The 21702-nt window shown below is 43.6% G+C and overlaps 1 protein-coding gene and 1 long non-coding RNA gene across 2 annotated transcripts in view; one reads left to right on the top strand and one right to left on the bottom strand.

Annotated features, from left to right (window-relative positions):
• The first annotated feature begins 208 nt into the window (after nt 1–208).
• LOC104649991 (uncharacterized) lies at nt 209–21542 on the top strand. The gene is made up of 3 exons (XR_012514685.1): nt 209–420; nt 5725–5873; nt 21217–21542. It is a non-coding gene; the product is annotated as an uncharacterized LOC104649991 (long non-coding RNA).
• Nucleotides 10616–21702, bottom strand: part of ITGB3 (integrin subunit beta 3) — a 58523-nt gene continuing 47436 nt past the window's right edge. Inside the window, exons 14-15 of the mRNA XM_010330278.3 lie at nt 17190–17356; nt 10616–13807 (exon numbers count right to left, since the gene is read on the bottom strand). Of these exons, the coding sequence (XP_010328580.2) occupies nt 13742–13807; nt 17190–17356 (233 nt within the window). The 3' untranslated portion in view covers nt 10616–13741. The remainder of the gene's footprint in view (nt 13808–17189; nt 17357–21702) is intronic.

The raw sequence follows: 21702 nt of genomic DNA, 5'->3' as shown, positions 1-21702 counted from the left end.
CCCTGAGGGTCCCACTACCCGCCCGGGGCTGCCCTCCGTCCCGCCCGGCTCGAGGCCCCGGCGCTCTCAGCGGTTGGCGGGATCCGGCCGTGCCCCTGAGGCACCTCCCGCGGCGTCGCTCTCGCTCTCCCTCCTTCCCAGGCTCCCGCGCAGCGCGGCCCCGCCCCCGCAGTCACCTGACCAAGCCCGACGCTCCGCCCGCCTAGCGCCCCGAGCGGGTCGGACCCGGGACCCTGGCCGCCGCGGAGACGTTGCTGCCACGGCCACCGCCACCGCTCAGGGGCTCCGGGGCCGTGGGGCGCGGCTGACCTCAACGCCGCCTCCGCGCCGACTGGAAGGCGCTGCGGTCGCGCCCGCCTAGCCCACCTCATAAGGGCCTGTGACCTCACTGGGCGGGCCGAACAGCGCTGCCCTCCAGCGGCGGGGACTCGGGTCCGCACCGTTTCCTCCCGCAGCCCGGCCGCGATCCGCCCTCCGTCCTTCCCACCCGCTCGTCACTGTTCCCTAATCGCCGTTCATTGTCCAGTGCGCTGCCCCACCACGGTCTGACCCCACTTCACTTTTATCTTCCGTCCATCCTTTGAACACCCCCGACCCCCGAGCCCTTTCTCCTAAAACATTCCGTCCTTCTTGGCTTCTGCTACTCAATAGTGAACAGCCGCTCGAAGGCCATGTGTCCCACGGCTTTGCTGAAATTTGTCCCGGGCTGCCTTTCACAGGACTGTCCTTTACTTTTGAAAGAGATACTTTGGTTAGTTTGGTTTTATTGTGTGTGTTTGTTTCTCCTATGTATTAACTGTATGCGGTTGGGCAAAATACTTATGCTCTCTGAGCGTCAATTTTCTCATTCTTCCATTGTTGTGGAAATTCAAAAATACGTAATGCTCAATAAATGTTACAATATTTAATCCCTTCCGTGCTACTACTGTGTTCATTTAGATCTTAAACCTTGCTTTGTAGGCATTCTTTAATATTTTTATTTTGAGATTTTATTATATATACAAATCATAATTGTAAGTATTTAATGGGGTACAATGTGGTGTGTGTATATATATATATATACACACACACACACACACACACACACACACACACACACAATATGGAATGACTAAATCAAGCTTAACATACCCATCACCTCATTTAATGTTTTTTGTGGTGAGATATTTGAAATTACTCAGCAATTTTGGATATACTACACATTATTATTAGTTATAGTCACCACACTGTGCAATAGATCTCAGAAACTTACTGCTCTTGTCTGACCGAACCTTGTACCCTTTGAACAGCATCTCCCCATCCTGAGTCTCCTACCCCCTCCCTCCCTTCCCAGCCTCTAACCACTATTTTACTGGCTACTTCTATGAGTTTGACTTTTTAAGATTCCACATATAAGTGAGATCATGTGGTATTTGTCTTTCTGAGCCTGGCTTATTTCACTTAGTATGTCCTCCACGTTCATTCATGTTGTCACAGATGACAGAATTTCTTTTTTAAGGCGGAATAGTATCCATTGTATATATATACCACATTTTCTTTATCTGTTCATCCATTGATGCACACAGGTTGATTCCATATCTCAGCAATTGTGCATAATACTGAAATAAACATGGAAGTGCAAATATGTCTTTGATATACTGATTTCAGTTACTCGATATATGACTAGAAATAGGATCACTGGATCATATAGTAGTTCTATTTTTAATTTTTTGGGAAATCTCTACATAGTTTTCCATAATGGCTGTAAAAACGTAACACCAACAGTGTGCAAGTTTTCTCCACATCCTCACCAACACTTATTATTTTTCAGCATTTTGATAATAGCTACTTGTTTTCTGAGATGAAGTCTTGCTCTGTTGCCCAGGATGGAGTGCAGCAGTGCAATCTCAGATCACTGGAACTTCTGTTCCTGGGTTCAAGCGATCCTCCTGCCTCAGCCTCCCAAGTAGCTGGGATTACAAGTATGTGCCACCACACTTGGCTAATTTCTGTTTTTTTGTTTTTTGTTTTTTTTTTTTTTAGACAGAGTTTCGCTCTTGTTACCCAGGCTGGAGTGCAATGGCGCGATCTCGGCTCACCGCAACCTCCGCCTCCTGGGTTCAAGCAATTCTCCTGCCTCAGCCTCCTGAGTAGCTGGGATTACAGGCATGTGCCACCATGCCCAGCTAATTTTTTGTATTTTTAGTAGAGACGGGGTTTCACCGTGTTGACCAGGATGGTCTCGATCTCTTGACCTCGTGATCCACCCGCCTCGGCCTCCCAAAGTGCTGGGATTACAGGCTTGAGCCACCACACCCGGCCTAATTTCTGTATTTTTAAGTAGACACAGGGTTTCACCATGTTGGCCAGGCTGGTCTGGAACTCTTGACTCTCAAGTGATCCACCCACCTCAGCACCCCAAAGTGCTGGGATTACAGGTGTGAGCCACCACATCCAGCTTGATAATAGCCATTCTAATAGGTGTGAGGTGATACTGTAATTTTATTTTGCATTTCCCTAATAATAGTGATTTTTTTTTCCCACAAACCTGTTGTCCATTTTTATGTCTTCTTTTAAGAATGCCTGTGTCAGGCTGGGCATGGTGGCTTGTGCCTATAATCTCAGCACTTTGGGAGGCCAAGGTGGGAGGATTGCTTAGGCCCAAGAGTTTGAGACCAGCCTGGGCAACATAGTGAGGGCTCATCTCTACAAAAAAAAAATTTTTTAATATCTGTTCAGATTATTTGCTTTCTTGCTACTGAGTTTCTTGTATATCTTGGATATTAACCCCTCATCAGATGTATGATTTGTAAATATTTTCTCCCATTAAGTGGATTGTCTCTTCACTCTGTTAACTGTTTCCTTTGATGTGCAGAAGCTTTTAGTTTCGTGTAATCCCATGTGTTTATTTTTTGTTTTGTTCCCTGTGTTTTTGAGGTCATGTCCAAAAAAATGCCCAGACCAATGTAGTGGAGCTTTCCCCCTATAACTTTTTCTAGTGGCTTTCTTCTATGTTTTCTTCTAGTAGCTTTCCCCCTGTGTTTTATTCTAGTAGTTCAAGTCTTACATGTAAGTCTTCAATCCATTTTTACTTTTGTGTATGTTGTGAGATAAAGGTCCAAATTTCATTCTCCTGCACATAGATATATAGTTTCCCAGAAGTTTTTATCAAAGAGATTCCTTTCCCAATCGTGTGTTCTTAGCTCCTTAACAAAATTCAAGTCTGTAAATTCTGGACTCATGTTCTATTATAGGCCAATGTGTCTGTTTTTATGGAATACCATGCTGTTTTGCTTATTGCAACTTTGTCATTTATTTTAAAGTCAGGTAGCATGATGCCTTCAGCTTTGCTCTTTTTGCTCAAGATTGCTTTGGTTATTTGGGATCTTTTATGGTTCCATATGAACTTTAGGATTTTTTATTTCCATGAAAAATAACTCTGGAATTTTGATAGGAATTGCAATGAATCTATAGATCACTTTGAGTAGCATGGGCTTTTTTTTTTTTGGAGACAGAGTCTCATTCTGTTGCACAGGCTGCAGTGCAGTGGTGCAATCTTAGCTCACCACAATCTCCGCCTCCCAGGTTCAAGCGATTCTCCTTCCTCAGCCTCCCAAGTAGCTGGGACTACAGGCATGTGCCACCATGCCTGGCTAATTTTTGTATTTTTAGTAGAGACGGGATTTCACTATGTTGGCTAGGCTTGTCTTAAACTCCTGACCTCATGATCTGCCCACCTTGGCCTCCCAAAATGCTGGGATTACAGGCATTAGCCACCACACCCAGCCTCATGGGCATTTTAATTACATTAATTATTCCAATCCAAGAACATGGGCCATCTTTTCATTTATTTGTGTTTTCTCCAATTTCTTTCATCAGTGTTTTGTAGTTCTCAGTGTAAAGAAGTTTCACTTTGTTGGTTAAATTTACACCTTTTTTGTTTCAGTTTTGGTTTTTGCTAATGCAAGTAGAATTATTTTCTTAATTTCTTCTTTGGATAGTTTGTTTTTAGCATCTAGAAATGTTGCTGATTTTTGTGTGTTGACTGTGTACAGCAACTTTACTGAATTCATTCTAACAGTTTTTTGGTGGAATCTTTAGGGTTTTCTATATGTAAAATCATATTGTCAACAAACAGAAAATTCCAACGCTTACTTTCCTGTTAAGATGCCTTTTATTTCCCTCTCTTGCATAATTCTCATTAGAATTTCCAGTGCTATGTTGGAAAAAAAAAAAAAAACTGGTAAGAGTAGGCATCCTTTTCTTGTTCCTGATGTTAAAGGAAATGCCTTCAACTTTTCACTCAGAATGTTAGCTATAGGCTTGTCATATATGACCTTTATTGTGTTGAGGTACATTCCTTCTATACCTAATTTGTTGAGAATTTTCATCATGAAAGGATGTTTAATTTTGTCAGATGCTTTTTATGCATCTATTGAAATGATCATATGGTGTTTGTCCTTCATTTTGTTTATGTGTGTATCACATTTGTAGATTCCCATATGTTGAACCATCCTTGTATCCCAGGGATAAATCCCACTTGATCATGCTGAATTATTCTTTTAATGTATTTTTGAAGTCAGTATGCTAGTATTTTGTTGAGAATTTTTGCATCTATTTTCATTAGGGATATGATCTATAATTCTTCAGTGCTTTTTAAATGTACGTATATAGTTTATCCCCCCAAAGATTATGAAATATCTGAGTGCTGAGACCATGTCTTTTATTTTTGAAAATGTCCCCAATCCACCCTCCCTCCCCAACGTTTCCACTCCCCACACCTGTTGTGTTTACAGTTGGTACCTCAGAGTACCATTCAATCAGGCAAAAGGCCCTCTAAAGATTTTAAGAGTGGCTGGCCGCAGTGGCTCACACCTGTAATCCCAGCACTTTGGGAGGCTGAGGGATGTAGATCACCTGAGGTCAGAAGTTCGAGACCAGCCTGGCCAACATGGTGAAACCTCATCTCTCCTAAAAATACAAAAAAATTAGCTGGGTGTGGTGGCAAGTACCTGTAATCCCAGCTACTAAAGGGGCTGAGGCAGGAAAATCACTTGAACCCTGGAGGCAGAGGTTATGGTGAGCTGAGATTGCGCCATTGCACTCCAGCCTCGGTGACAGGGTGAGACTCCGTCTCAACAACAACAAAAAAAAACACACACACACACCAAAAAGATTTTTTAAGAGTGTGGTTCACAGGTCCTCTCATTCAAACAATAGGGCATCTAAGAAACTTAAGGTCTTTGTCCTTCAGCAGAAGCCCAAATGAAAGAGACAAAAGAGATTTGCTGACATGACTTTTGTTTCCTAGACTAAAACCCAATAAAATTCACAATGGATTCAAAAATTGTTTTGAGAATTGTATTGTCAGAAACACTGTCAGCTTGAGCTAAAAGAAAGTACAAAAAGGAAAGGGGCCTTTGGACCTCCACATTTCTACAAACAGGAAGCAAAGTAAGAAAACTATTTAGATGCAAACATATCTACCTTTCACAAAAAAGGAATGACTTAGAGGATAAAACCAAGAGCCCAGAGGATGGAACCAAAAGCCGTAGGGAGTTATTCCCAGACTTTGAATGTGGATCTGCAAACCTGTACTCAAGTGGATTTCAGAATTGCTGTGAACCAGTGACTTCTGTGTACCTTGTTTTCCACCTGTCCATAGCAGTTATCTCTCTGCCCCTGACATTTTACATTGGTTGTTGTAGGGAAAGGAGCATATGACCTTTTTCTTTTTGTTCACAGAACTCCAGATTGAAAGGCATGTACCTGAGTAGTTATATTTAGAGAATTACATCCAAGAAGCCTCATCTTCACTGGACTTACACAGAGGATAAGATTCTGAACTTTGAATTGATGCTATAATGGGATATGATTCTGGGGCCTTAGAAGGGGTACGTTTATTCTGCATGTGGGAGAACTATAAATAATTTGTGACCAGAGGATGGTCTAGGGTAGACTTAAAATATGACCACAATCACTTTGATATTTGTATTAGTTTCCTATGCTGTGATAACAAATTACCACAAACTTAGTGGCTTAAATAGCACAAATTTATTATCTCAAATTTCTGGAGGCCAAAAGCAAAAAATGGGCATTATAGGGTTAAAATCAAAGGCTGTATTCATTATTAAGGCTATAGAGGAGAATCCATTCTTTGCCTTTTCCAACTTCTATACATTCCTTGACGTGTGGCTGTATCAGTCTTACTCACTTCCATTCACTCTCACTCTGGCTCTCCTAAGTCCCTCTTTTTTTTTTTTTTTTTTTTTTTTTTTTTGACAGCGTCTTACTTTGCCACCCAGGCTGGAGTGCCATGGTGCAATCATGGTCGACTCTAACCCTTGCCTCCTGGATTCAAGCAATTCTCGTGCATCAGCCTCACAAATAGTTGGGATCATAGACATGCGTCACCACGCCCAGCTAATTTTTTTGTATTTTTAGTAGATTCAGGGTTTCGCCATGTTGGCTAGGCGGGTCTAAAACTCCTGGCCTCAAGTGATCCAACTGCCTCAGCCTCCCAAAATCCTGGGATTACAGGCATGAGCCACCATGCCCAGCCCTGCTTCTCTCTTGTAAGGACACTTGCAATTACACTGAGTCCGCTGAAATGATCCAGGATGCTTGCCTCGTCTAAAGATCATTAATTACCTCAACAAAGTTGTTTGTTCCACATAGGGTAACACAGTCACAGGTTCTGGAGATAGGAATATGGCTGTCTTTGGGGGCCATGATTCTGTCCACAATGCTCCTCCCTTCAAGAGGTGGCATCTATTCCCCTCCTCTTGAATGTTGGCTAGATTTAGTGAGCTACTTCTAATGAATAGTGTATGGCAGAAATTATGTTATGACACTTACAAAACTAAGTCATAACAAAACATCGTGGCTTCTCCCTGTTCTCTCTTGGATTACTCCCTCTGGGAGAAACTAGCTGACATGTCATGCAGACTCTCAAGCAGTCCTGTAGAGATGTCCAAGTGGTGAGGAACTAAGGCCTATTGCCAATAGCCAGCATGGAATTGATGCCTCCTGCCAACAGCCATGTGAGTAAGCCATCTTAGAAAATGATTCTCCAGCCCTTTTTAGCCTTCAACTGACTACAATCCTGGCCAACAGTTTGACTCCAACCTTTTGGGAGTCTCTGAGCCAGAACCACCCAGCTAAGCCATTCCTGAATTCCTGACCACAGAAACAGCAAGATAATGTTTGTTGTTTTAAGCTACTAAATTGTAGAGTAATTTCTTATGCAGCAACAGATAACTAATACAATCCTCACTGAGTGCAGTGTCAGGCACCTGTAGTCCCAGCTAATTGGGGAGGTTGAGGTGGGAGGATTGCTTGAACCTAGGAGTTCAAGTCCAACATGGGCAACATAGCAAGACCCCACCTCCTTAAAATAAATAAATATATATATATATATATATATAAAAAATACAATTCCCAAGGTCACATATTGACCTATGATGGCTACTTAACTTCTAGGTATTACCTCTGCATTCCAGCCTGCAGGATTAAGGAAATGGAGAAAAGTATGTTCCTTCCCTTAAACAGTATTTACTGGAAGTTGCATACACCTCTTTCATTTACATCTCATTGCCTATTAGGTGGACACGGCACATGTAGCTACAAGATTTTTGCCTGCTAACTTTGTATCCAGCAATTTTACTAAATGTGCTTATTAGTAATAAGAGAAGAATATTTATTCTGGGCAACCATGTGCCCAACTAAAAATCAGAATTTCTAATACTATGTGAGAAGCAGAAAACATGCTGGGCATGGTCAGCAATCTCTGTCACAATGGTGAGTGTAAGGGTCAGGAAAAGCAAAGTTCAGCACACACCCATCAACATTTTTTTTCCAATTTCTTAACTAAGTATTTCCACTGGCCACCAAAGTGATATTTACACATCATCACTGTGATCTCCCCAAAGAATCATGCCAATTCTGTATGAGTCACTGGAAAATCCAATTAAGACACTAAAATGAAATCAACTGTGAAACTTTTTCTTTACAAGCTCTTATCAGGGACACTGCTAAAGAATAATTTACAATGGACATTTTTGTTTAAAGGCTCCTAAATTTTCTAAATGGAGCTTTCTGTGAGCAATCTTTGGTGTGTCAGAAAATACAAAGCTGATGAAAAGTGTTTCCTTTATGCAAGGAGTTGGAGGGGCTTCATTATAATAGCAGCCTCAAGGAAGGCAGTCATATTCCTGACCTCTGCATTTTCTTTTCACATACAAACCATTCTTAGGTAGCCACATTAAATGGGTTTTTTAATTTTCATGTAATTATATACTTAATCCTAATCACAAGCTTCTAAGACTGCCTCCTTGCATGTTTTAATCAAACTAAAACAAATTAGGAATATATACTTCCATAAGTATGTTGTATTATAAAACCAAATAGAAATGATTTTTAAATGGCTTATTTGCAGAGCATACATTATGGTTCCATTATATCATTGTGAAAAGTAAGTACACTGTAATTCCCAGGCAATCTGCTTGTAATTGGTCCCAGTGATCATTAGATGGCTCTGTTACTGTAGAGTCTGGACTACAGAAGGCAAGAGTTAGATTACAAATGTGGCTTGACATATAGTTTTTGATCTCATTTTACCTAAGATCCTCTATTTTCATCCAGACATTTAGTCAGCAGTTAACAAGACATAAATAAAACAGTGACTCTCAAAATATTTCACCATAAAAGGTCTCAGTCTATGTTCATGTAAGCTCTTAATGATGTCATGCATTGTATTGTGCTGAAGAAAATGTACATTATGCAAGGAATTTCAGACTCAGGCCAGGCATAGTAGCTCACGCTTGTAATTCCAGCACTTTGTGAGGTTGAGGTGGAAGGACTGCTTGAGCCCAGAAGTTCAAGACCAGCCTGGGCAATATAGTGAGACCTCACCTCTAAAAAGAAAAATGTTTTTAATTAGCCAAGTGTGGTGGCATGTGCCTGCAGTCCCTACACTTCGGGAGGCTAAGGCAGGAGAATTGCTTGAGCTTGGGAGGTCAAGGCTGCAGTGCCCATGATGATGCCACTGCACTCCGGCAACAAAATGAGACCATGTCTGAAAAAAAAAAAAAAAAGGGACTCAAAGACAAAGGTTATGTTATCACTGTTCTGTAAAGTACTTCAGTCTCACACAGTTGGTGCTCAATAAATTTTAAATTAAAAAAAGTAAAGTAACAAAATCTAATTATTATTCTAGCATCCTATAGGATGAACATGTTAATAATTAGGACTTTGATCCCATCTCCTGTGAATAAATTCTGTAAGAATATTTTCTTGCTTGCATCTTGGCACACATAAAAAGTATCTTGTCTGGTTTTTCCTAGGATTTTGACCTATTATTTTGGTTTTTCATGGGAATCTGTGGTCATGCGTGAAACCAAGATGCCCAAGATCACTTAACCTAGAAAATGGGTCAAAGTAGATTTTTGTTTTGTGTGAGTGGATATTTCATCTTCTGAATATGTTATTCATCTTCCGAATTTGTTATTAACTGTATATAGTAACTGAGCTGTCTTATTATAAAGTTCTTGCTAGGCAAGAAGGCTACATATGTGAGTCCTTAAATCAGTTGTTCTTAAACTTGAGCATGAATAAGAATCACCAAGAAGTCTTCTTAAAACAGATAGTGGGTCCCCACTCCCAGATTTTCTGATTCAGTAGTTGTGGGGTGGGGCCTGTCAATTTTCATTTCTAACAAGTTTCCAGCTGATATTGATGTTGCTGGTATTGGAACCACACTTTGACACCCACTGCCTTAAACAAAATTTGTCCATTTAAATGGTCCTGTCAATAATTTGCCATTAAGCTCTTATTTTATCCATTTATGCTTCCTACAAACAAGACCTAGGGTACATGGGCAGTCTGTACTTTTGAGATTGTGCAAGTTCCTAAATAATACCCAATTTTTAAGAAAATTCAAACAGAATAATAATAACCTACTCATTTTAAAAATATTAAATCTTAAGAGGGCCAGGCCCAGCGGCTCACACCTGTAATCCTAGCACTTTAAGAGGCCAAGGCTGGGGGATCACTTGAGGTCAGTTTGTGACCAGCCTGGCCAACATGGTGAAACCCCATCTCTACTAAAAATACAAAAAGTTAGCCAGGTATGATGGTGCATGCCTGTAATCCCAGCTACGCGGGAGGCTAAGGCAGGATAGTCACTTGAATCTGAAAGGTGGATGTTGCAGTGAGCAGAGATCACACCACTGCAGCCTGGGTGACAGAGTAAGACTCCATCTCAAAAATAAATAAATAAATAAAAATACAAAAACTTGTGGGGCATGGTGGTGGGCGCCTGTAATTCCAGCAACTCAGGAGGCTGAGGCAGGAGAATCACTTGAGCCCAAGAGGCAGAGGTTGCAGTGAGCCAAGATCATGCCACTTCACTCCAGCCTGGGAAACAGAGCAAGACTCCATTGCAAAAAAAAAAAAAAAAAGGAAAGAGACGCTCTGGATTCTGAAGCTAGCTTCAGTACCCATAGTAGTCATCATTCTGCTACATTTGGGAACATGCCTATTCTAAAATAATCATTTCTGAGTCAATGACACTTATTCTTTCACCCAAAGAAAACAGAAATAACAACACAGGAAGCACTGGGCAGTCATAGGCCGATTCTTTTTAGAAAGTACATTTAATTCACTGTTGCACAAACCCAAACAGAGAAGGTGGTTAGGAAGTCAGGAAGGTGCTTAAGAAATTTCAACCCGGAATACTTAACAAAGAAAAAGAGGCTTTGGACCCCCACATTAAAATCATGGATGACTGGCCAGTCTAGATGGCTCATGCCTGTAATCCCAGCACTTTGGGAGGCTGAGGCAGGTGGATCGCCTGAGGTCAGGAGTTCAAGACCAGCCTGGCCAACATGGTAAAACCCCATCTCTATTAAAAATACAAAAATTAGCCAGGCGTGGTGGCAGGCACCTGTAGTCCCAGTACCTGGGAAGCTAAGGCAGGAGAATCACTTGAACCCTGTGGTTCAAGTTAGTCACAGGAGACAGAGGCTGCAGTGAGCCAAGATTGCATCAGTGCCTTCCAGCCTGGGTGACAAGAGTGAGGCTTCTTCTCAAAAAAACAAATCATGGATGACCTAGGAGTATCTGAGAAGTAAAGAACTGACTCCTAATATGACAACTTGTCAGGAATATTCCAAGTTTCCCATCATTTCCACAGATCCTAAGACTAGACATAAATTTTCTCCAAAAAAGCTAGACACAATCCCTTTGTACTGTGATATCATGTCAGAACCCTGTTTAGCTGTTCACCCAACAAGCCAAAACTGCTATTTGCTACCTCATGAAAGCAGCTACAGGTTAGCCTCACATATTGACAAATAGTACTGGTCTTCGAGACCTGTGAACTTCATTCCAGTAGCTCAGAGAAGATGACTGATTTGACTTACCCTTTAAATACATTTTCTTCCCCCTTCAATATAGCTTCTTCATATAAAACATCTTATCTAAAGAAAATGTCCCATTAACACTCTCATGGATCTGTCTTAATAGCTGAAGATTATAATTAGGTTCCAGACTCCTGGGTTCCATGACTATCCCTCCCCGTCCCCTATTTACCCCTCCACCACATTCCCTTTCCCTACAGTAAGGAGTAATCCGTGGGTGAGACAGGGCTCAGTCATGGCCCGGTATCTAATTCCAAGGCTTATTCTCAATGTTAACACAAGAATACAGAATAGATACTTCAGCTACTTATGAATTCCTCTTCCCTAATATGGGGATGCAAATGTATGCAAAGTGAAGGAAGAAGTAGTAACCAAATGACGCTTAAGTGCTACATCAGGAGAGATGTAACTATTAACAAATGTTGGAAAAGGGGTTTGGAGAGAGGATAGAATGAGACTCTCATTGAGAAAGGTGATATGGAATGACATCTGCTCTTGCCAAAGCCCGGTCTCTCAGATCTCCCAATCAAAAGCACAAACAGTATCAATATCCCACAGAATCTTGACCACACATTTGATGCCACAGTAAGTCCCAGCATCTTAGAATGTTGACACTGAAAGAGGCCTTCAAGACTGGCTGCTCAAAACCCATCATTTCTCAGACTAGAAAACTGAGCCTTAAGGTGAAGAAAGTGACTTGCCTTAATTAGAGTCAAAGATTATTTAGCTGCAACACTGAGGCCAGAACTCCAGTTTTCTGCTCATAGAACAACTTATTAAGTCTTTCTTTTTTTCTTGGGTGTTTGGGAGTGGCTTTTAATGTTGGATGTATGTCAACACCAATGGAGCCACTGCTCTTCTGGAACAAAAGAACAGTCCCTCTCTCTCAGGAAAGGTCTAGTGTGCCCATCCATGCATCCCCATAGCCTTCCAGCATGAGAGAGCCCCTCACAGATCCAGCCCCTGGGCAGTGACTTTCGGTGAACAATACCAAGTGAGAGTGTCTGTACCCTGCCCAAGTCTCTGTGGTTTCCTATGCTCTCCTTCTTTGCCATCGCATACACTTACAAATATAATGCAAGCAGGTTTATATACATGTTCCTTTAAGTTAAGAAAACCTCATCATGAGAAAAATAAAACAAAATTGCACTGTGGCCCCTCAGATTAAAGACTGAGTTAAAATGAGGTTGTCCAGCTCGTAGAAGAGCAGGCCACACATGCTGATACAACTGGCCCATCATTCCATCCTGGCACTTATTCCCAGCCAATACATGGGAATAATTTCTTCACAAGGCAGCCAAGAGGTAGTAGGAAAATGCAATCAGCCCCATGGATGGATACAGCACACAAAGGCACAGGGCTGGGTATGTAGAGGTGCCATGGACGAGGGAAAAAAGGCCAGAAGAGTAGGGCCAGACTCCTGGCTCTACAACAGCACTCTCTTCCTTAGAGGAAAAGCATTTGGTCATGAGAGACATCCCCAGCTCATAGCAAATGTCTACAGCAGTGACGTGTGGAATTAGGAGGTAAAGAGATGGTGCTGGTGTAAGGGTGATACACTTCTTATAAACAAACCTCCAGGGTAGAGCTGCCAATAGGGCAAATCTGGAGGGTTGTGATTATGAACTAGAAGATGCTGATGCATCCCCTGGGCCATGAATGACCCCTGAATGGCCCTGCCATCCTCACTCCCAACAGGTCAAAGAACTAGGTTGCAAGGACTTCCCTTGCAATAAAACCATAGCTGGATTGAGGGGCTGGTGAAAGGCACAGGCAGCTCTCCCCAACTCCTCCTTCAGCCTGAGGGAGGGGAAAGGGGGCAGAGGTACAGATGACCTGGGCTGCCAAGCCCAGCAGTTCCTACCATAGCTGCTGAGAGTCAGGCCTGAGAACCATAAACTTATGAACTCAGGGTAGAGTCAAGGCTTGGTGTCCCTTCCTCTGGAATTAGAGGCCTCAGCCCTGCCCTTCTCTTCAGGGACAATGGCCTGATGAGGAAAGCTGGCTCCTCACTGAGGTAATGACAAATACCTGCTCAGCTCCATAGTCACCCTCAAGCTAAGCAGGAAGAATTCCTGCAGGAAGCATCCTGGGGACAAAGGCTAAGGAGCTCGGCTTATCAGAACATATCACAATTTTAAATTACACACTCCCACATGCAACACACACACTCCCCACCCCACACACACAGACCCATACTTCCACATACCAACATTCTCCCAACCCACCACTCTCTGAGCCCTAAATCCCTCCCCACAAATACTGTCCTCTGTAAACATGATGGCAGAGACTCCTGCAATCCTGGCACAGGCTGATAATGATCTGAAGACGACTGCTTATCATTAAGTGCCCCGGTAGGTGATATTGGTGAAGGTAGATGTGGCCTCTTTATACAGTGGGTTGTTGGCCTGTGGAGGAAACAGAAAAGCATCTTACAGTGAATTCCTCAGTCCTTCCCTACCCTAAATGTTTAAAATTCATCTGAGTTTTTCCAAGTCACCCTTTTCTGGAATACACCATTAATGAAACAGAAAAATGTTCATTTTACTCACACTTTAGTTCTTGGCATGGAAATTGATAGGAAATCATAGGAGGAGATGAGGTAGAATGCCATCCTGCCACTGTTTCTTATTTCTTATTTATTTATTTATTTATTTATTTATTTACTTACTTACTTACTTTTTAGACAGGGTCTCATTCTTTTGCCCAGGCTGGAGTGCAGTGGCACAATCTCAGCTCACTGCAACCTCCACCTCGTGGGCTCAAGACATCCTCCCACCTCAGCCTCCCAAGTAGCTGGGACTACAGGCACACATCACCATGCCTGAATAATTTTGCATTTTTTGTATAGATGGGGTAGGAAAGGGTTTTGTCATGTTGCCCAGGCTGGTCTCAAACTCCTAAGCTCAAGCGAACCACCTGCCTCAGCCTCCCAAAGTGCTGGGATTACAGGTGTGAGCCACCACACCTGTTCCCCGTTACTATTTCTAAGGAGCTAAATTCAGCCTATCACTCTTCAGTGATCCCACAGCATTGGAGGACAGAACCTCTCCTATTTCACCCCGTGTCCCCCTCTATTTTGCCCTTTTCCCCTTTTCCATTCCCTGTGGCAGTGATGGGAGATGTAGACAAGGGACAGAAATGTAGCAGGTGGAGTTCAGAACACAGAGGACAGCTTTTGCTCAAATAATTCTTAATTTGTTTTCATCTAATCCTGCCAAGCACTAACCATGGCAAGGCATGGTGGCTTATGCCTGTAATCCCAGCACTTTGAGTGGCCAAAGTAGGAAGATCGCTTGAGCCCAGGAGTTCAAGATCAGCCTGGGTAGCAGAGTGAGACCCTTTCTCTATAACAGAAAGAAAATACAAAAATTAGCTGGCTGTGGTGGTGTGTGCCTACAGTCCTGGCTACTCAGAAGGGTGAGGTAGGAGGATCACTTGAGCCCAGGATATCAAGGCTGCAGCGAGCCGTGATGGCACCACTGCATTCCAACCTGGGTGACAGAGTGAGACCCTGTTTCAAAAAAAGAAGGAAGGAGAGAAGGGAAAGTAAAGGAAGGGAGAAGAGGAAAGGAGAGGGGAGGGGAGGAGAGGGGAGGGGAGGGGAGGAGAGGGGAGGGGAGGGGAGGAGAGGGGAGGGCAGGGGAGGGGAGGAGAGGGAAGGGGAGGAGAGGGGAGGGGAGGGCAGGGGAGGGGAGGAGAGGGGAGGGGAGGAGAGGGGAGGGGAGGAGAGGGGAGGGGAGGAGAGGGGAGGGGAGGGGAGGGGAGGGGAGGGGAGGGGAGGGGAGGGGAGGAGAGGGGAGGGGAGGGGAGGAGAGGGGAGGGGAGGGGAGGAGAGGGGAGGGGAGGAGAGGGGAGGGGAGGGCAGGGGAGGGGAGGAGAGGGGAGGGGAGGAGAGGGGAGGGGAGGAGAGGGGAGGGGAGGGGAAGAGAGGGGAGGGGAGGGGAGGGGAGGAGAGGGGAGGGGAGGGGAGGAGAGGGGAGGGGAGGGGAGGAGAGGGGAGGGGAGGGGAGGAGAGGGGAGGAGAGGGGAGGGGAGGGGAGGGGAGGAGAGGGGAGGGGAGGGGAGGAGAGGGGAGGGGAGGGGAGGGGAGGAGAGGGGAGGGGAGGGGAGGGGAGGAGAGGGGAGGGGGAAGTACTATCCACAAAACTATCATGTGATCAGGAAAAAGTAAGACCCTCACTAGGTTTCCCAAACTATGTTCCAAAAGATGCTGAGGCGGGTGGATCACAAAGTCAGGAAATCGAGGCCATACTGACCAACATGGTGAAACCCCATCTCTACTAAAAATACAAAAATTTGCTGGGCATGGTGGTGCAGGCCTGTGGTCCTGGCTGCTTGGGAGGCTGAGGCAGGAAAATTGCTTGAACCAGGACCCAGGAAGTGGAGGGTGCAGTGAGCCAAGATCGTGCCATTGTGCTCAAGCCTGGCGACAAAGCAAGACTCGGTCTCAGAAAAAAAAAAGAAAAAGAAAAAGAAAGTAACAAATCTCATATGGTTTAATGGTAGCTGCACAAAACACATTCTTGTGGGCCTCATAGGTACAGGATGTTCCACACTGTTCTAACAGAAACATTTCAGTTTCTTGGGACCCTTGATTACAAAGCTCTGGGATCACCATCAAATGGGAACAAACTTGCAGCCTAACCCTGGACATTTGGGGAGTCAAATGGCCATTTGGAGGGTCCAGGAAAAAGTTGAAATGTGAAAAAAGAGTCAAAAGGGAATAGAGTAGGATTAAGTATACAGAATGTTCTCAGTAAATGCTTGTTTAATTAAATAAAATAAGGATAAAAGAGTAGAGTCTGATTTGGAAGTAACCTTTTTTTTTTTCTTTTTTTTTTTTTTGAGACAGAGTCCTACTCTGTCATCCAGAGCATGGTATGATCTTGGCTCACTGCAACCTCCATCTACCAGATTCAAGTGATTATCCTGCTTCAGCCTCCCGAATAGCTGGGATTATAGGCATGCACCACCATGCCTGGCTAATTTTTATATTTTTAATAGAGATGGAGTTTTTCCATGTTGCCCAGGTTGGTCTCGAACTCCTGAGCTCAAGTGATCCGCCCACCTTGGCCCCCAAAAGTGCTAGGATTATAGGCATGAACTACCACACCCAGCCTCGAAGTAACCATTTATTTGAGGAGAAAGAAAAGAGTGAGGTGGAATGACATCCTGCCTCTATTTCTAAGAGGCAAACCCAAAAAGGATTCCTATAGTAACCTAATTCCCTCCTAGAATCAGGCAAAGTACTTAACTTCTCTCTTCAGTTTCTTTACCTACAAAATGGAAATAATAATATTGACCACCACGTAGTGTTGTTAGAGAATGAAATAAGTTAATACGTAAAAAGCATTCAGAACAGTTCCAGGCACATGCCAAATCCTCAGGAAATGTTAGTGATCATATTTTTTCCTATTTGTGTTTAAGGCTTTGGGCTTCATTAGCATATAATATATTATGTGTTCTCAGTGTAGGGTTGTCTTGTCTCCCTCAGTTGGAGAATATGTTTCTTTCTCATTCCTTCAGGGTCAGGGCAAAACTGGGTCCTGTCTGTGTTTGGTCAGTACTACCTGACGTGGCTCCTGTGACTGTATGGTAGACGATCAGGTGGTTTTTAGGAAGCCGAAGGACAAGGGGACAGTGAAAACATCTCTCCCAGTTTCCAGAACAGAGGATAACAGGAAGACAATGGCGCTGGCTGAACCTGACCACCCAAAGCATCTGCTGCTTCCACTGAAGGGTCTCAGACCAATGACTTTTTAGAAGACGCCCAGCCCAGCCTCTTACTGTGTCCCATTTTGCCCTGGCGCGTTCTTCCTCAAATTTAGCAAACTCTTTTCGGTCGTGGATAGTGATGAGGAGCTTCCAGATGAGCAGAGCAGCAAGGCCGATGAGCAGAATGGCCCCCATCACTGACAGCAGGACAACTAGGATGTCAGGGCCCTTGGGACACTCTGTCAGGAAGAAGCACAGAGCAGGGTGGTTGTGAAGGAAGCAGAAATCACTTAACTGGCTGTGAATAAAGTGTTCTTGACAAAGTAATTAAGGTCCTTGAAGAAAACAGGACAGTTTTCAAAAATTAATTTTTTAAGGGGACAATCTTTAGAACAGCAATAATCTGTCCTGAGTGGCTCAAATCAGAAGCCTAGAACTGGTAACCCCTAGACAGAACCCAGCCATACCTCTGTGTGGGGCTTCACCCAAGTGTTTATTTTAAAAATTAGACACAAAGAAGGGAACAACAGACACTGGGACCTGCTTGAAGGTAGAGGGTGGGAGGAGGGTGAGGATCAAAAAACTACCTATCAGGTACTATGTTATTACCTGGGTGATGAAATAATATGTACGCCAGACCCCATGACTCACAATTTATCTACAGAACAAACCCGTACATGTACCTCTATAGCTAAAGAAACGTTTTTTAAAAATCAAAAAATAAAAATTTGGCTGGGTGCAGTGTCTCACACCTATAATCCCAGCACTTTGGGAGGCCAAGGTGGGCAGAGCACCTGAGGTCAGGAGTTTAAGACCAGCCTGGCCAACATGGTAAAACTCTGTCTCTACTAAAACTACAAAAATTAGCTGGGTGTGGTGGCATACACCTATAATCCCAGCTACCTGGGAGGCTGAGGCACAAGAATCGCTTGGACTTGGGAGGTGGAGGTTGCAGTGAGCCAAGATCATGCCATTGCACTCTAGCATGGGTAACAGAGTAAAACTCCATCTCAAAAAAAGAAATAAAAAATAAAAATTGATTTTATTGGCAATATTGAATAATCAGGAGATTCTCCCCCTAAAATTTTATATTATTCTCTTTAAAAAGAAAGGCCAGGCCAGGCACAGTGGCTCATGCCTATAATGCCAGCATTTGGGAGGCTAAGGCAGGAGGATAACTTAAGTCCAGAAGGTCAAGACCAGACAGGGCAACACAGTGAGACCCTGTTGCTACAATTTTTTTTTAATTAGCCACACATGGTGGCATATGCCTGTAATCCCAGCTACTCAGGAGGCTGAGGTCATTTGAGCCTGGGAGGTCAAGGCCTGGGAGTTCATGCCACTGCTCTCCAGCCTGGATGACAGAGGGAGATCCTATCTCAAAAAACAGAAGGAAGAAGGCAGGGGGAGGAAGGGAGAAATAGAGAGAGGGGAAGGTGGAGAGAGAGAAAAAAAAAAGAGAGAAAGAGAGAAAAGAAAGAGAAAGAAAGAAAAGGAAAGAAAGAAAGAAAGAAAGAAAGAAAGAAAGAAAGAAAGAAAGAAAGAAAGAAAGAAAGAAAGAAAGAAAGAAAGAAAGAAAGAAAGGAAGGAAGGAAGGAAGGAAGGAAGGAAGGAAGGAAGGAGCTAGAAACATTGGTTACCTATATTCCTGCAGGGCAGCAGCTAGCTAGAGCTGAAGAGGAGCTGCTCCTTTTAGTTAGAAGGCATGTTTTCTAGTTCACCAGAATCCCCACCACTCTCCCTTCTCTATCCTAAAGGAAGGCAGTGTGACTTGGTGTGTCCGTGCTCCTGTGGACATTAGAGCGAGACTCCCTGGGTTTGAATCCTGACTTGTGATTTAACTCTGCTACATGATATTTGGAAAATTACTTAACCTTTCTGAATGTCTGTTTCCTGTTTCTCTATCTTTAAAATGAAGATAGTAATAGCACTGACTTCAAAAGAAATTTGTTATGAGGAATAATTAAATTAAATATATCATAAAACTCAGAACAATGCCTGGCACAGAATTAGTGTTCAGTAAATATCAGCTACCATTGTAAATGATCTTCTCATACCCAGCTGTTTTCACTAACTTATTTGCTTCCTTAGCCCCTGCAAGTATTTGTGTCGGTTACCCTGGTTCATATATTTACATTCCTGAGGGCTATGAACCTAATGACATTTTTTGCATTCTTAGAGACCAGGATCTGCCAGCCGAGACAATATTTTGAGTTCTTTCCCAAAATATTAGTCATCTAAAATCATAACCCTATTGGAAGCTGACTTCCTGTTCAACCCCAGTCAACAACTAACAGGCATGTCACCCCTCTGGGGGTCAAGCTGAGCATAGTCTGCAGACGTCTACTTCCCATAAATGTCAGGTATCTAATAGGTGATCTTACTCCAGTAACCTCAAGTGTTATGAAACCAGGTGTTTATATATGAGGGTGCTGATGAGCCTGGAGAGGAAGTCACACCCACTTTCCACACTGTCTCCCACCTTCTTCTCTAAACATACACCCAATGCTCACCACACACAACACAAAAACAACCACCACCACAACCCAAGCTGGCTGTCTCCCAATCTGCCAAATTACAACATGTCTGTAATTAAATGAATGCCTGGAGAGAGACTGTGAGGTTCCAGTGTCCAAGTTCCCAGGAGTGAAGAGCCCCAGTTCTTCTGGGAAAAACAATTATGGATTCTCTGGAAGACTTGGATAGGGCTGACCCTCAATTCTCAAAGTAAAATCTCTTCAATTCTGCACATTAGTATGGGCGGGACAGGTAGGGTGCCAGAAGGTCTTCAGGTGAAAATCTGTTAACCATGTATCTGGAGAGGAGTTTGGGGTGGGCCTCCTGGACGCAGAAGGCAAGATCAGTTAACCTCTGGAGGGTCCTTCCAGCCACAGCAGTAGACCAATGACAAATGACCTAAGGTCAGAGAATTCTGAGTAGGGTTGGCAGATTCAGCAAACAAAAATACAGGACTCTTGGCCAGGTGCAGTGGCTCACACCTGGAATCCCAACACTCTGGGAGGCCAAGGTAGGCAGATCACTTGAAATCAGAAGTTTAAGACCAGCCTGGCCAACATGGTGAAACCCAGTCTCTACTTAAAAAGATAAAAATTAGCCAGGTGTGGTGGTAGGCACCTCTAATCCCAGCTACTTAGAAGACTGAGGCATGAAAACTGCTTGAACCCAGAAGGCAGAGATTGCAGTGAGCCAACATTGCACCACTGTAATCCAGCCTGGGTGACAGAGCAAGACTCTGTCTCAAAAAAAAAGCAGGAAGGCAAGACAAATTAGAATTTCAGATAAATGATTATTTTTTACTATAAGCGTGTACTAAATATTGCATAGGACATAGTGTTTTTTATTTGGCAACCACATCTGGGAATGTTAAGAGCCCAGCTCAGGAGCCCACTCCATGTGATTAAACTCCACTTGGCCAATGCCAAAACTTTGGGCAATGCTGTCTTTACTGCCCTATGGTAGCTCAGCCCTTCAAGGAGAGCATCTGCAAGAGCGTAAGTTGGGGAAGAAAAAAGAATGATTCCCCGCCATTGTCTGAGACCCCAGCTGCAACATTCTACTCCAAGCCAGGAAATGATTAGAGTTGGGAGATGAGTGGGGAGGCAGAGCCTAGATTTCCAGGGCAACAACATAGGAAATGTTGGCTGGGCACAATGACTCACACCTGTAATCCCAGCACTGTGGGGATGAGGTGGGGCAGGGTGGCGGAGGTGGAGGAGGGGGTGATCACTTCAGCCTAGGAGTTTCAGACTAGCCTAGGAAACATAGTGAGACTTCATCTCTACAAAAAATAAAAATTAAAAAGTAGCCAGGTGTGGTGGTGTATGCCTGTAGTCCCAGAGAGGCTGAAATGGGAAAATTGTGTGAGCCCAAAAGGTGAGTTGCAGTGAGCCAAGGTCACACCACTGCACTCCAACCTGGGTGACAAAACGAGACCCTATCTCAAAAAAAAAAAAAAAAAAAAATCAGAAATGTGGGTCTATGGATCAGGGCTCCATTCTCCTAATGTGGAGGAAGGGGTGTAATGGCAGTAAATACCCAAAAATATTTTCCAATAACTCATCTTAATCTGTTGTTTAAGGCGAACAAAGGCCATAAAGGTGTTAAAGGGAAGGAAGTAATCGATAGCATTGGATGGTGACAAGCCTGTGGCTGGTGTGTTATGATGGGATGGACTCCTCCTGCTTCCAGAAGGCACTGTCCTTTCAGTGTTCAGGGCAGCTTTGCATTAGTGCCTCAAACCCATCCCTACATCCTGCAGTAAACCTGGAAAGGTCAACACCTCCAACCATCAGGCCCTCCTTTGAAGTACAGTCAACCATCTCACTTTTAGTAGTGCAGATATTGTGTACTGTAATGTCCTAAAATTTAAATTATTTGCTTCCTGACATCATTGCCTCAAAAAAAAATGCACTGATATATTTTGTCCACTGATGAGACCCATATCAATCTTCTTCTCTTTACCTGCTTTCTGGTTTTTCTGCCTCCTCAATTAACAAGTCACTTTCTTGATAATATTTGTGTTTATAAATACCCTTCACCCAGATGACAGTACCTAATGTATCAT

The sequence above is a fragment of the Saimiri boliviensis genome, chromosome 17 (assembly GCF_048565385.1).
Source record: "Saimiri boliviensis isolate mSaiBol1 chromosome 17, mSaiBol1.pri, whole genome shotgun sequence".
In the NCBI taxonomy this organism is placed as follows: Eukaryota; Metazoa; Chordata; class Mammalia; order Primates; family Cebidae; genus Saimiri; species Saimiri boliviensis.
This window is presented reverse-complemented; position numbering and strand designations above follow the sequence as displayed.